This window comes from Oncorhynchus tshawytscha, linkage group LG10 (assembly GCF_018296145.1).
Source record: "Oncorhynchus tshawytscha isolate Ot180627B linkage group LG10, Otsh_v2.0, whole genome shotgun sequence".
In the NCBI taxonomy this organism is placed as follows: Eukaryota; Metazoa; Chordata; class Actinopteri; order Salmoniformes; family Salmonidae; genus Oncorhynchus; species Oncorhynchus tshawytscha.
The window spans coordinates 76711900-76728564 of NC_056438.1; the positions used below are offsets into that span (position 1 = coordinate 76711900).

The 16665-nt window shown below is 41.9% G+C and overlaps 1 protein-coding gene across 2 annotated transcripts in view; it reads left to right on the forward strand.

Annotated features, from left to right (window-relative positions):
- Positions 1-16665, forward strand: part of LOC112259665 — a 28505-nt gene that overhangs the window by 9653 nt on the left and 2187 nt on the right. The window contains exons 5-11 of one of the 2 annotated variants that reach the window (XM_042329116.1): positions 4673-4810; positions 5152-5232; positions 5481-6116; positions 9034-9234; positions 9739-9781; positions 14986-15031; positions 16381-16600. In XM_042329116.1, the coding sequence (XP_042185050.1) occupies positions 4673-4810; positions 5152-5232; positions 5481-6116; positions 9034-9234; positions 9739-9781; positions 14986-15031; positions 16381-16600 (1365 nt within the window). The remainder of the gene's footprint in view (positions 1-4672; positions 4811-5151; positions 5233-5480; positions 6117-9033; positions 9235-9738; positions 9782-14985; positions 15032-16380; positions 16601-16665) is intronic. The other variant, XM_042329117.1, reaches the window with a different exon arrangement.

A 16665-nucleotide genomic window follows, 5' to 3' on the forward strand; every position in this document is an offset into this window, starting at 1 on the left:
GAGCCAGTCACATTATTTTACCTTATGAAGCTGACCGTAGTTCCCCAGAACAGTTGAGCCAGTCACATTATTTTACATTATGAAGCTGACCGTAGTTCCCCCAGAACAGTTGAGCCAGTCACATTATTTTACATTATGAAGCTGACCGTAGTTCCCCCAGAACCCAGAACAGTTGAGCCAGTCACATTATTTTACATTATGAAGCTGACCGTAGTTCCCCCAGAACAGTTGAGCCAGTCACATTATTTTACATTATGAAGCTGACCGTAGTTCCCCCAGAACAGTTGAGCCAGTCACATTATTTTACATTATGAAGCTGACCGTAGTTCCCCAGAACAGTTGAGCCAGTCACATTATTTTACATTATGAAGCTGACCGTAGTTCCCCCAGAACAGTTGAGCCAGTCACATTATTTTACATTATGAAGCTGACCGTAGTTCCCCAGAACAGTTGAGCCAGTCACATTATTTTACATTATGAAGCTGACCGTAGTTCCCCCAGAACAGTTGAGCCAGTCACATTATTTTACATTATGAAGCTGACCGTAGTTCCCCCAGAACAGTTGAGCCAGTCACATTATTTTACATTATGAAGCTGACCGTAGTTCCCCCAGAACAGTTGAGCCAGTCACATTATTTTACATTATGAAGCTGACCGTAGTTCCCCAGAACAGTTGAGCCAGTCACATTATTTTACATTATGAAGAACTGTCACATTATTTTACGTAGTTCCCCCAGAACAGTTGAGCCAGTCACATTATTTTACATTATGAAGCTGACCGTGTTCCCCCAGAACAGTTGAGCCAGTCACATTATTTTACATTATGAAGCTGACCGTAGTTCCCCAGAACAGTTGAGCCAGTCACATTATTTTTTTACATTATGAAGCTGACCGTAGTTCCCCAGAACAGTTGAGCCAGTCACATTATTTTACATTATGAAGCTGACCGTAGTTCCCCCAGAACAGTTGAGCCAGTCACATTATTTTACATTATGAAGCTGACCGTAGTTCCCCCAGAACAGTTGAGCCAGTCACATTATTTTACATTATGAAGCTGACCGTAGTTCCCCCAGAACAGTTGAGCCAGTCACATTATTTTACATTATGAAGCTGACCGTAGTTCCCCCAGAACAGTTGAGCCAGTCACATTATTTTACATTATGAAGCTGACCGTAGTTCCCCAGAACAGTTGAGCCAGTCACATTATTTTACATTATGAAGCTGACCGTAGTTCCCCCAGAACAGTTGAGCCAGTCACATTATTTTACATTATGAAGCTGACCGTAGTTCCCCCAGAACAGTTGAGCCAGTCACATTATTTTACATTATGAAGCTGACCGTAGTTCCCCCAGAACAGTTGAGCCAGTCACATTATTTTACCTTATGAAGCTGACCGTGAGTTCCCCCAGAACAGTTGAGCCAGTCACATTATTTTACATTATGAAGCTGACCGTAGTTCCCCCAGAACAGTTGAGCCAGTCACATTATTTTACATTATGAAGCTGACCGTAGTTCCCCCAGAACAGTTGAGCCAGTCACATTATTTTACATTATGAAGCTGACCGTAGTTCCCCCAGAACAGTTGAGCCAGTCACATTATTTTACCATTATGAAGCTGACCGTAGTTCCCCCAGAACAGTTGAGCCAGTCACATTATTTTACATTATGAAGCTGACCGTAGTTCCCCCAGAACAGTTGAGCCAGTCACATTATTTTACATTATGAAGCTGACCGTAGTTCCCCCAGAACAGTTGAGCCAGTCACATTATTTTACATTATGAAGCTGACCGTAGTTCCCCCAGAACAGTTGAGCCAGTCACATTATTTTACATTATGAAGCTGACCGTAGTTCCCCCAGAACCCCAGAACAGTTGAGCCAGTCACATTATTTTACATTATGAAGCTGACCGTAGTTCCCCCAGAACAGTTGAGCCAGTCACATTATTTTACATTATGAAGCTGACCGTAGTTCCCCCAGAACAGTTGAGCCAGTCACATTATTTTACATTATGAAGCTGACCGTAGTTCCCCCAGAACAGTTGAGCCAGTCACATTATTTTACATTATGAAGCTGACCGTAGTTCCCCCAGAACAGTTGAGCCAGTCACATTATTTTACATTATGAAGCTGACCGTAGTTCCCCCAGAACAGTTGAGCCAGTCACATTATTTTACATTATGAAGCTGACCGTAGTTCCCCCAGAACAGTTGAGCCAGTCACATTATTTTACATTATGAAGCTGACCGTAGTTCCCCCAGAACAGTTGAGCCAGTCACATTATTTTACATTATGAAGCTGACCGTAGTTCCCCCAGAACAGTTGAGCCAGTCACATTATTTTACATTATGAAGCTGACCGTAGTTCCCCCAGAACAGTTGAGCCAGTCACATTATTTTACATTATGAAGCTGACCGTAGTTCCCCCAGAACAGTTGAGCCAGTCACATTATTTTACATTATGAAGCTGACCGTAGTTCCCCCAGAACAGTTGAGCCAGTCACATTATTTTACATTATGAAGCTGACCGTAGTTCCCCCAGAACAGTTGAGCCCCCAGAACAGTTGAGCCAGTCACATTATTTTACCTTATGAAGCTGACCGTAGTTCCCCAGAACAGTTGAGCCAGTCACATTATTTTACATTATGAAGCTGACCGTAGTTCCCCCAGAACAGTTGAGCCAGTCACATTATTTTACATTATGAAGCTGACCGTAGTTCCCCCAGAACAGTTGAGCCAGTCACATTATTTTACATTATGAAGCTGACCGTAGTTCCCCCAGAACAGTTGAGCCAGTCACATTATTTTACATTATGAAGCTGACCGTAGTTCCCCCAGAACAGTTGAGCCAGTCACATTATTTTACATTATGAAGCTGACCGTAGTTCCCCCAGAACAGTTGAGCCAGTCACATTATTTTACCTTATGAAGCTGACCGTCGTTCCCCCAGAACAGTTGAGCCAGTCACATTATTTTACCTTATGAAGCTGACCGTCGTTCCCCCAGAACAGTTGAGCCAGTCACATTATTTTACATTATGAAGCTGACCGTAGTTCCCCAGAACAGTTGAGCCAGTCACGTGTGTTTTGTAAATAGCTGTGTATTGACGGGTCGCGTTTTATATTGAAAGTGTTTTTTTTTGTTTCAATAGAGTTTATTTTACCTTTTATTTAACCAGGCAAGTCAGTTAAGAACAAATTCTTATTTTCAATGAAGGCCTAGGAACAGTGGGTTTAACTGCCTGTTCAGGGGCAGAACGACAGATTTGTCAGCTCGGGGATTTGAACTTGCAACCTTTCGGTTACTAGTCCAACACTCTAACCACTAGGCTACCCTGCCGCCCCTACACTCTAACCACTAGGCTACCCTGCCGCCTCTACACTCTAACCACTAGGCTACCCTGCCGCCTCTACACTCTAACCACTAGGCTACCCTGCCGCCTCTACACTCTAACCACTAGGCTACCCTGCCGCCTCTACACTCTAACCACTAGGCTACCCTGCCGCCTCTCCACTCTAACCACTAGGCTACCCTGCCGCCCCTACACTCTAACCACTAGGCTACCCTGCCGCCTCTACACTCTAACCACTAGGCTACCCTGCCGCCTCTACACTCTAACCACTAGGCTACCCTGCCGCCCCTAGTGATCGGGGATGTGCAACTATAGTTTTCCTTCACAGAAAATACATTAGTGCAACGTATTCAGTGGAAAATAGCTTAATTTTCATCAGATGACAACAGAAGTGCAATGCTATTTGACTTGCAGCCACACAGGTAAATTGCCAACAAAGGGTATATAACAAAGTATTGAGAAACTTTTGTTATTGACCAAATACTTATTTTCCACCATAATTTGCAAATAAATTCATTAAAAATCCTACAATGTGATTTTCTGGATTTTTTTTTTCTCATTTTGTCTGTCATAGTTGAAGTGTACCTATGATGAAAGTTACAGGCCTCTCATCTTTTTAAGTGGGAGAACTTGCACATTTGGTGGCTGACTAAATACTTTTTTGCCCCACTGTATATGAACTATAACTCAGTAAAATCTTTTGAATTGTTACATTTTGCATTAATATTCTTGTTCATTGTACAATAAGAAGAATTTTAGATTTGTGTTTACAAAACGCAGCAAGATATTTATTATGTGCTTTTATTTAGTTTTTTTTCCCTGCATGTTGTACTAAGCCGGTAAAACCGTAAATCCCGGGATGAGAGAAAGACGGTTAGATGATCTGTATACTGCCCAACCCTAATCAGCTTCCCCAATCTTAACCTTAACCATAATTGTGGAAAATGTATAACTTAGGAAATATCAGCTTCCAGGGACAACTTTAACCCTACACCTTCTTGCTCATATGCATTTGCCACCATTCCTCTAAAAATATGCTTAGAATACAGTGTTAAAATAATAAACAATAATTTAACCTTTATTTAACTAGGCAAGTCAGTTAAGAACAAATTCTTATTTATAATGAGGGCCTACCCCGGCCAAACCCAGACGACACTGAGCCAATTGTGCGCTGCCATATGGGACTCCCAATCACGGCCGGATGTGATGCAGCCTGGATTTGCAGTGTTGCAGGTGTGATCTGAGTAAACCATGGTAGCATGCATGGAGAATGTCCACTGTGTTATGACAACTCTCCCTCTTTTTTCTCTTGTCCCCATTGTAGAGTGCAGTTGGCAGACTTGGTGCCAAACCAAAATGTGAGCCTGGTACAACAACAACAGGAGCAGCATCCCAGATGTCAACATCAGTGGTCCAACAACCTGCTGTAGTTCCTGTTGCTTTTTCAACACAGACTGTGAAGGTCAGACAGCAACCTCTTGTGTAAATGCATTTGCAATGAGTCCCCAATAATATGCTAAGAATTATGGTAGAAAATTCCCAGGTTTTCCAGAAATCCCAGTATAAGGTTTCCAGGATTTTCTGCTTCTTCTCCCTCTTGATTCTGTAAATCTTCCACCTTCTGGAATTCTGATTTCTGGAAACCCATAGAATTGGGGGACGTTCCCAGAAGTTTGCAGCCCTTAGAATATACAGTGTTGTGTTGCAGGTCTAATATTCTTGACACATGGTAGCATGCATGGAAAATGACAGCTGTGTTGTTGTGAAAACTCCCCCCTCCCCCCTTTGTTCCTCTCATTGTAGAGTGCAGTTGGCAGACTTGCTAGTTGGCAGACAACAACATCATCAGGATCCCGACGGTATCAAACTTATAAAGAAGCAAAAGTAAGTAACAGTAACACTGTAACAGTATAACTTTAGACCGTCCCCTCGCCCATACCCGGGCGCGAACCAGGGACCCTCTGCACACATCAACAACAGTCACCCACGAAGCATCGTTACCCATCGCTCCACAAAAAATCTATTAAATGACAAATTCCAGCCACAATCCTTTTTTGCCTTTTTGTCTGTTCTGTGTGGATGGAAAATGCGCAACTACATATTTTCTTATGGCTCTTTTTATTCTAATGTAGGTCAGTCTTCGTGTTGGCCTATCGCTACGAACAAGAGTACTTACCGGACCTTGGGAGACAGTTGCAGATAATTTAGCGCGGGGTCGTTTCAAAGCTATCCCTAAAAACCTAATGGCAATCCCTGGCCTGGGCCACGCCATGTTGGAGGAAGTGCTGAAGCTGGTAACTAAAGAATGCGTCACTTTAGTTTCTATGCGTTTCAACTCAGTACTACGCCAGACTAGTCCCCTTTCAATTAAAACCTTCAACTGGACCACTGTGACCAATGAGTGGAGGAACTCAGCTCCGACCTTCTTCCGGTTTCTATCCACTAGCTCAGCTACAGCCGGCTTGAATCCAAACACAACCAAATCAGCAAAAAGTTCTATGGTGGCCATGGCTGGTGCCTTATTACTTAGGGCTCGTTCAAAGAATATGTGTGCAGCCATGGACAGGACCTCAATGTTGCAACGACGAACCAGGACGAGATGCCAAAACAAGCTTGCAAAAATGGGAGTTTGTGTTTCAAGTCACAGTAGCTTAACAAAGAGGAGAGACATTACACTATCTTATGATGAAGACTTAGCTGCCTGCCATAACCAAACCGCTGTTGAAGACCAACCAATAAGCCTACTGACCAGCCCAGCCCATTCAATGGTGAGTAGAGATTAACATTCGGTATGTTTTCCTAAATGTGACTACATACAGTGTCTGAAGAAAGTATTCACACCCCTTGAATTGTTTTTGTCTCTACATTTTGTAGTGTTACAGCCTGAATTTAAAATGGATTCAATTAAGATTGTGTGTCACTAGCCTACACACGATACCTCATAATGTCAAGGTGGAATTATGTTTTTGATTTTTTTTTCTCCAAATGAATTCTTGAGTATTCAACCCCTTTGTTATGGAAAGCCTAAGTTCAAGAGTAAAAATGTGCTTTTAACAAGTCACATAATAAGTTGCATGGACTCACCCTGTGTCCAATAGTAGTGTTTCCAATAATAGTGTTTAACATGATTTCTGAATGACTACCTCATCTCTGTAACTCACACATACAATTATCTGTAAGGTCCCTCATCTCTGTACCCCACACATACAATTATCTGTAAGGTTCATCATCTCTGTACCCCACACATACTGTAAGGTCCCTCATCTCTGTACCCCACACATACTGTAAGGTCCCTCATCTCTGTATCTCACACATACTGTAAGGTCTCTCATCTCTGTACCCCACACATACTGTAAGGTCCCTCATCTCTGTATCCCACACATACTGTAAGGTCCCTCATCTCTGTATCTCACACATACTGTAAGGTCTCATCTCTGTATCCCACACATACTGTAAGTTCCCTCATCTCTGTATCCCACACATACTGTAAGGTCCCTCATCTCTGTATCCCACACATACTGTAAGGTCCCTCATCTCTGTATCCCACACATACTGTAAGGTCTCTCATCTCTGTACCCCACACATACTGTAAGGTCCCTCATCTCTGTACCCCACACATACTGTAAGGTCCCTCATCTCTGTATCCCACACATACTGTAAGGTCCCTCATCTCTGTATCCCACACATACTGTAAGGTCCCTCATCTCTGTACCCCACACATACTGTAAGGTCCCTCATCTCTGTATCCCACACATACAATTATCTGTAAGGTTCATCAGTCGAGAAGTGGATTTCAAGCACAGATTCAACCACAAAGACCAGGGAGGTTTTCCAATGCTTTGCAAAGAAGGGCACCTGTTGGTAGATGGGTAAAAAATACAAATAAATTGACATTGAATATCCCTTTGAGCATGGTGAAGTTATTAATTACACTTTGGATTGTGGGATTTCACTGTGAGGCCAATGGGGACTTTAAAGCAGTTACATACTTTAATGGCTGTGATCGGAGAAACCTGAGGATGCATCAACAACATTGTAGTTACTCCACAATACGAACCTAAATGACAGAGTGAAAAAAGGAAGCCTGTACAGAATAAAATATTCTAAAACATGCATCCTATTTGCAATAAGGCACTAAGTAAAACTGCCAAAAATATTGCAATGAAATTAACTTTATGTCCTGAATACAAATGTTATGTTTGGGGCAAATCCAATACAACACATTACTGAGTACCACTCTTCATATTTTCAAGCATCGTGGTGGCTGCATCATGTTATGGGAATGCTTGTCATCGTCAAGGACAAGGGAGTTTTTTAGGATAAAAGGGAAACGGAATAGAGCTAAGCACAGGCAAAATCCTAGAGGAAACATGGTTCAGTCTGCTTTCCAACAGACACTGGGAGATGAATTCACCTTTCAGCAGGACAATAACGTAAAACACAAGGCCAGTTGCTTACCAAGACAACATTGAATGTTCCTGTGTGGCCTAGTTAGTTTTTACTTAAATCGGCTTGAAAATCTATGGCAAGACTTGAAAATGGCATTCTAGCAATTATCAACAACCAATTTGAAAGAGTTTGAAGAATTAAAAATAACATAATGTACAAATATTATACAATCCAGGTGTCCAAAGCTCATGGAGCCCGGTGTCCAACTCACTCCACAGAGGGCTGAGTGTCTGTGGGTTTTCACTCCTCCCTTGTACTTACTTGATGAATTATGGTCACTGATTAGATAGGAACTATATAGGTCTTAATTGGACACATTAAAAGGAGAAACCAAAAACCAGAAGACACTCAGCCTTCCATGGAAGGAGTTTGCCATCCCTGTCTTAGAAACTTACCCAGAAAGACTCACAGCTGTAATTGTTGCCAAAGGTGATTCTAACATGTATTGACTCAGAGGTGTGTACAAGTGTAAATTAGATTTCTTTATCTTATTTTCACTAAATTTGCAAACATTTCTAAAAACACGTTTTCAATTAGTCTTTGAGTGATTGTGTGTAGATGAGTGAGAGAAAATCAATTGAATCCATTTTGAAATCAGGCTGTAACACAACAAAATGTAGAATAAGTCATCGGGTATGAATGCTTTCTGAAGGCACTGTACATAGTTGTAGCATTATTCCACAGTGTATTCTTCCCCAGTTGTTTCAGCAGTCAGACCCTTCCATCATGACTATACTTTATGTCAGGTCTTGGTGGAAAATTCCTGTGTTACTGTGTGGCTTAACCCACCAACTAAAATGGTGGTTTTAGGGTTGTGGCGATATCGAGATACTTAATTTTTTTCCCGAAAGAAAACACGAAGCATGCCAAACTTTTTGGTCCTTTTTAAAACCTGCTTTATATCAAAATGTGGGCTATAGCTTGGAAAATAAACATCTGACTCTTAGTGACAACATAATAATATTTCCAACATTAGGACTGATTTCCTCAGGAAAATTAAAACCGCTTCATCTTTTGTTTCCTTGCCACGATACCTCGGAGTATCGCGATACTGGTATCGTCACAACCCAAGTAGCTATGGTTAGACCTGTTGACAGTGACTGAGAAGTGCTCCATTTTCAGTTTGCACTTTTCAGTTTGCACTTTTGGGACTATTCCATTGGTTCTTTCCATTGCACTGGTTAATAACTGCACATATGTTCTACATGTATACTGATGTCACCTTTGCCACTGGAGGATGGAGATCCCCGTTGGTCTGGAGAGAGTGTAGCAGAGACTACTGTTGTGTTGCCGGGCAGTGACGATGAAGATGCTGCTGCGCTGACGGACGAGGAGTTCTGGCAGTTCTCCAGGGAGCAGGATGAGGATGATGATGATGATGAAAAGGAGAACAAGACTGCGTACAGGAAGTCAGTCCAGCGGAAACAGGGAAAACGGGTGAGATTTTTTGATGGAATGAATATCTGGAATGCAACCAAATCGGTAGACAGTTGTAAACTGGTCATTACTATACAGAGGGAGGGAGGGAGGGAGGGGGGAGAAGGTATCGGGGAGGGAGAGAGGGGGTATCGGGGAGGGAGAGAGGGGGTATTGGGGAGGGAGAGAGGGGGTATCAGGGAGGGAAGGAAGGAGAGAGGGTATCAGGGAGGGAAGGAGGGAGGGGGTATCAGGGAGGGAAGGAGGGAGGGGGTATCAGGGAGGGAAGGAGGGAGGGGGTATCAGGGAGGGAAGGAGGGAGGGGGTATCAGGGAGGGAAGGAGGGAGGGGGTATCAGGGAGGGAAGGAAGGAGGGAGGGAGGGGGTATCAAGTAGGGAGGGAGAGGGTTTCAGGGAGGGTGGGAGAGGGTATCAGAGAGGGAGGGTTCCAGGGGGTTTGGTTGAGGACTAACTATTTTATGATGTTCAGAATGATTGAAATTGACTCCAGATCTGTCCACACAGCTCTCTGCAAAGAAGTTCTTCAAAGTGCAAAGGAAAAATAAAGGTTTGTGAAACAATTGAACTAATGATATTCGTTAGTAGTGTTGTCACGATAGCAACATTTTACTAATGATACGATAACAGGCCAAGTATCACAGGGGGAGAAATTCAGAGTGGCAAAGACTCCTGTTCGCCCTGTCCCTCGGACGCTTGTTCCCGTTTCCTAAACGTTACGCGCACGTGCTAAATTAAAAACCTGTCACTGATATTCACACTTCTATTGAATACAACATGTTTTAAATGTAACTTCACACTGTATGATACAATACTGCATGGAAGGGCTAATTTGTTCATATTTGCAAAGGCCTACCTGTGATTTGGCTGGAGGAAAGTGGAGGAAGGAATATACACTGCATAATGATCTGTATGTCATTGTGTCAGTCAGGGGACAACGCTACATAATGATCTATATGTCAGTCAGGGGACAACACTACATAATGATCTGTATGTCATTGTATCAGTCAGGAGACAACACTACATAATGATCTGTATGTCATTGTGTCAGTCAGGAGACAACACTACATAATGATCTGTATTTCATTGGGTCAGTCAGGAGACAACACTACATAATGATCTGTGTGTCATTGGGTCAGTCAGGAGACAACACTGCATGAAACCTACTCTTCAGTTGGTCAACTAAATTGACGTGAGGACAATATTAACATTACATGTAAGTCAGTTTTTACTAGAGGTCGACCGATTAATCGGAATGGCCGATTTCAAGTTTTAATAACAATTGGAAATCGGTATTTTTGGGCGCCGATTTAAAAAAAATAAACATTTAAAAATTTTTATACCTTATTTAATTAGGCAAGTCAGTTAAGAACAAATTCTTATTTTCAATGACGGCCTAGGAACAGTGGGTTAACTGCCCCGTTAAGGGACAGAACGACATATTTTCACCTTGTCAGCTCGGGGGATTCAATCTTGCAACCGTACAGTTAACTAGTCCAACGCAATAACGACCTGCCTCTCTCTCGTTGCACTCCACAAGGAGCCTGCCTGTTACGCGAATGCAGTAAGCCAAGGTAAGTTGCTAGCTAACTTATCTTATAGAAAACAATCAATCATAATCACTAGTTAACGACACATGGTTGATGATATTACTAGATATTATCTAGCGTGTCCTGCGTTGCATATAATCTGACAGCATACAAGTATCTAAGTATCTGACTGAGCGGTGGTAGGCAGAAGCAGGTGCGTAAACATTCATTCAAACAGCACTTTTGTGCGTTTTGCCAGCAGCTCTTCGTTGTGCGTCAAGCATTGCGCTGTTTATGACATCAAGCCTATCAACTCCCGAGATGAGGCTGGCAATACTGGCTGGTGTAACCGAAGTGAAATGGCTAGCTAGTTAGCACTCGCTAATAGCGTTTCAAACGTCACTCGCTCTGAGCCTTCTAGTAGTTGTTCCCCTTGCTATGCATGGGTAACGCTGCTTCGAGGGTGGCTGTTGTCGTTGTGTTGCTGGTTTGAGCTCAGGGAGGAGCGAGTTACACTGGCAGCTATGCTGTTACACTGGCAATACTAAAGTGCCTATAAGAAAGTCAAAGGTTAATGGTATAGAGGGAAATAGTCCTATAATAACTACAACCTAAAACTTCTTCCCCGGGAATATTGAAGACTCATGTTAAAAGTAAACCACCAGCTTTCATATGTTCTCATGTTCTGAGCAAGGAACTGAAACGTTAGCTTTCTTACATAGCACATATTGCACTTTTACTTTCTTCTCCAACACTTTGTTTTTGCATTATTTAAACCAAATTGAACATTTTCATTATTTACTTGAGGCTAAATTGATTTTATTGATGTATTGTATTAAGTTAAAATAAGTTCATTCAGTATTGTTGTAATTGTCATTATTACAAATGCATTTTATTTTTTAAATCGACCAATTAATCGGTATCGGCTTTTTTGGTCCTCCAATAATCGGTATCGGTATCTGCGTTGAAAAATCATAATCAGTCGACCTCTAGTTTTTACCATGTCCTCTTTGGTCTCTATGAAAGTTCCACATTTTGTATCTGAAAGTGGTGACATGCCTAATGGTGCTAACCAGAGAAATGTCATTGCTATTCCGACTTTTAATTATACCAATTAGGAAAATAAAACAATCTTTGAGTGTCCTGTTGTTCTGAAATCTCAAAGTAATCTGACTCAAACTCTGTATGATTTTAAATGCAGAAAAGGTTTGACATTTTTACATTTTAATATTTGTAGTTTATTACCTACAATGGATCATGTCAAAATCTGGGCCTCTCAGGCAGACCCTGATATTTTTTTTAATAGTATCTGAGACCTGGTTAACTGATAAAACCCTGCACTCTGAGGTTTCTATGGATGGTTACAATGTGTTTAGGGCTGGTAGGAAAGGCAACGGTGGTGGTGTTTCTATGGATGGTTACAATGTGTTTAGGGCTGGTAGGAAAGGCAACGGTGGTGGTGTTTCTATGGATGGTTACAATGTGTTTAGGGTTGGTAGGAAAGGTAACGGTGGTAGTGTTTCTATGGATGGTTACAATGTGTTTAGGGCTGGTAGGAAAGGCAACGGTGGTGGTGTTTCTATGGATGGTTCCAATGTGTTTAGGGCTGGTAGGAAAGGCAACGGTGGTGGTGTTTCTATGGATGGTTACAATGTGTTTAGGGCTGATAAGAAAGACAAAGAGGTGGTTGTGTTGCTATTTACACAAGGAATCCTCTTTCTGTGTCTCTGTTCAAGGCTACCAACAGTCCTAAACTATTTGAATTGTTGGCTTTAAGTCTTCAGTTCTGTTTAAACTAAAAAATAAGTTATAGGAATCTATCGTCCACCATCTGTACTAAACTAACTCACTGATTTAATTGCCATTTTTACTACCTCAGAGGTGTTGATCGCCAGAGATTTTTAAGATTTCAATTGACAGGCCTTTTTTTTTTTGAGACCTTTATTTTGGTGACTTTGATTGTATTGCACCTATAGCTGACCCAGAGTTGGCTCTGAACCACTTCTCAAAGGTTTTCAATTGTGTTCTAGATAAACATGTTCCCTTAAAAAAAACAGAGAATTAAAAATCAGTCTTGCCCTTGGTTCAGTCCAGAGCTATCTGAAGTCATACACAACAGAGATGCTGCCTGGGCCAAAGCTAGATTCACTGACTCGGGCCCAGACTGGCAGTCTTTTAGGCAATTGAGAAATCTGTGTGTCAAAGTGGTTAAATAAATCAGATTATTATGTTGATTATCACTATCTGAATGTACAGGGAACTCGGCTACATTTTGGCTGTTAAAATCACTGAAGGGTTGTGTCTCCTCTTCACTCCCTCAATAAATTGATTTAGATTCTGGCCCTATTACTGATAAAATTAATATCATTAATGCATTTAATCACCATTTTATCTCTGTTATATTTGAATGTATTTCAAAGCCATCTCTTGAAAAGAGTCGTTTGGATGTAGATGGTGAAAATCTATTGAATGATACTGAAAATGATGGTCAGGAGTTTTCTTTTCGGGAAATGCATTGATAAAGAAGTCCTGGAGGCTTTGTTAACATTGTTAACAGGAAGTATTCCAAAATAAAATCCACACATGTGCTGACACTCCATGAGGGTAGGAAAACAAAAAACTATCAAAACACACACCTCCCTCCCTCCCCCTGTCAGGAGCACCAGAAAGAGATTGTTTTATATAGTTAGCCCAATATGAATCCTACCTTTTGAAGTTACCGTATACCATGCAACACACACACACACACACACACACACACACACACACACACACACACACGTCTTTACAATACAGTGCATTCGTTAAGTATTCAGACCACGTGACTTTTTCCACATTTTGTTACATTACAGCCTTATTCTAAAATGTGTTTTAAAATGTTTTTTTTTTCCCTCGTCAATAACTATATTCATAATGGAAAAACACGTTTTTAGATTACAAAATGTCACATTTACACAAGTATTCAGACCCTTTACTCAGTACTTTGAGGAAGCACCTTTGGCAGCAATTACAGCCTCGAATCTTGTTGGGTATTTTTTTAACATTTTCTGTTATTTTATTTAACAAAAACTAATTCTTATTTACAATGACTGCCTACCGGGGAACAGTGGGTTAACTGCCTTGTTCAGGGGCAGAACGACAGATTTTTACCTTGTCAGGCTCAGGGATTCAATCCAGCAACCTTTCGGTTACTGACCCAACGCTCTAACCATTTGGTTATCTACCGCCCCTATGACGCTACAAGCTTTGCACCCCTGTATTTGAGGAGCTTCTCCCATTCTTCTCTGCACATCTTCTCAAGCTCTGTCAGGTTAGATGGGGAGTGTCGCTGCACAGCTATTTTCAGGTCTCTCCAGAGATCGGGTTCAAGTCCGGGCTCTGGCTGGGCCACTCAAGGACATTCAGAGACTTGTTCGAAAGCCACTCCTGCGTTGTCTTGTCCATGTGATTAGGGTCATTGTCCTGTTGGAAAGTGAACCTTTGCCCCAGTCTGAGGTCCTGAGCGCTGTAGAGCAGGTTTTCATCAAGGATTTCTCTGTATTTTGCTCCGTTCATCTTTGCCTCGATCCTGACTAGTCTCCCAGTCCCTGCCGCTGAAAAACATCACCACAGCATGATGCTGCCACCACCATGCTTCACCATAGGGATGGTGCCACGTTTCCTCCAGACGTGACACTTGGCATTCAGGTCAAAGAGTTCAATCTTGTTTTCATCAGACCAGAGAATCTTGTTTCTCATGGTCTGAGAGTCTATAGGTACCTTTTGGTAAACTCCAAGCGGGCTGTCATGTGCATTATACTGAGGAGTGGCTTCTGTCTGGGCACTCTACCATAAAGGCCTGATTGGTGGAGTGCTGCAGAGATGGTTGTCCTTCTGGAAGGTTCTCCCATCTCCACAGAGGAACTCTAGAGCTCTGTCAGAGTGACCATCAGGTTCTTGGTCACCTCCCTGACTGAGGCCATTCTCCCCCGATTGCTCTGTTTGGCCGGGCAGCCAGCTCTCTTGCTTTGTCATTATGGGGTATAGTGTGTAGATTGCTGAAAAAAAGTAAATATAGAATAAGTAATGTAACAAAATGTGGAAAAAGTCAAGGGGTCTGAATACTTTCCAAAGGCATTGTACTTTACACCTTTTGAATAATATAATTGTTTATTAATGTGTTCACAGTGAACCCTGGGCAAAATATCAGCGTGACAAATGAAACGATGTATCTCATTTTCCACAGCTGTGCAAACACGTCCTCATGGAACCCGCGTCGATGTTTCTCCTGAGTAAGTCCACATTCACTTCACTGATGATTCCACATACAGGAAATACATTAAAATATCAACATGTCTAAAGGGGATCGTAACATAACTGGGAACTAACTACCTTTTGAGACAACCATCTTTTCTTAAAACTATACTGAACAAAAATATAAAACATGTAAAATGTTGGTCCCGTGTTTCATGTGCTGAAATAAAAGATCCCAGAAATGTTCCATACTCACAAAAAGTTCTCTCTAATTGTGTCCAAATTTGTTTACATCCCTGTTAGTGAGCATTTCTCCTTTTGCCAAGATAATCCATCCACCTGACAGGTGTGGCATATGAAGAAGCTGATTAAACAGCATGATCATTACACAGGTGTACCTTGTGCTGGGGACAATAAAAGCCCATGTTAAAGTGTGCAGTTTTGTCACACAACACAATGCCACAGATGTCTCAAGTTGAGGGAGCGTGCAATTGGCATGCTGACTGCAGGAATGTCCACCAGCGCTGTTGCCAGAGAATGTAATGTTCATTTCTCTACCATAAGCCACCTCCGTCGTTTTAGAGAATTTGGCAGGACGTCCAACAAGTGCATAAATGAAAAGGTGAAAACAAAACACAAATATTTCGGCCTCAGGCCATCATCAGTGTAAATCATTGGAACACACACCTGGCTTTTACTTCAATGATAATTGCATATGTCACATGATCAACATCTTTATTTTGCATTCAAGCGTCAGTTTTGGATTTATTCCTTTTTTTCGACAGTGTGCGGGTCTCCATCTCTTCCAACCATACTCACCAGCAGTCACCCATTGAGCATGTTTGGGATGCTCTGGATCGATGTGTATGACGGCATGTTCCAGTTCCCGCTAATATAATAATGCACGGCCTGCATGTCGCTATGATCTGTACACAATTCCTGGAAGCTGAAAATGTCCCAGTTATTCCATGGCCTGCATACTCACCAGACATGTCACCCATTGAGCATGTTTGGAATGCTCTGGATCTACGTGTACAACATTGTGCTCCCGTTCTCACCAATATCAAGCAACTTCGCACAGCCATTGAAGAGGACTGGGACAACATTCCACAGGCCACAATAAACAGCCTGATCAACTCTGCCCCTACTTTTTTTTTTTTAGCTGTCTGTGACCAACAGATGCATATCTGTATTCCCAGTCATGTAAAATCCATAGATTAGGGCCTAATTTATTTATTTAAATTGACTGATTTCCTTATATGAACTTTAACTCGGTAAAAAAAAAAAATTGTTGCGTTTTGTTTTTATTTAGTCTTAAGTGGCTTTTACATTAACAGCACTTTGTGATGAGCACCATTTTGTTAATTGTCACTTCACTTCCATCCAGGAGTGGTGACCTGTGTGTGAACAGAGACTGTCTCCTGCAGCTCTTCCGGTTGTGTAGGAGGTGTGGATTTGAGTGCAAGGTCAGCTTGCAGGGTCAACAGAGGAGCTTCTCTGTCATTCAGATGTGCCCAATATGCAGTCACACCAGGAAGTGGATGAGCCAGCCTTTTGTTGCTGAGGAAACCTCTGGAGAAAGAGAGACGGAGCTACTGGATGGAGAGGTGGGTATTTAGTTATTTACCTCAGTGACATCATCACAGAACCTTTTTAGAGAATGATGCAGACA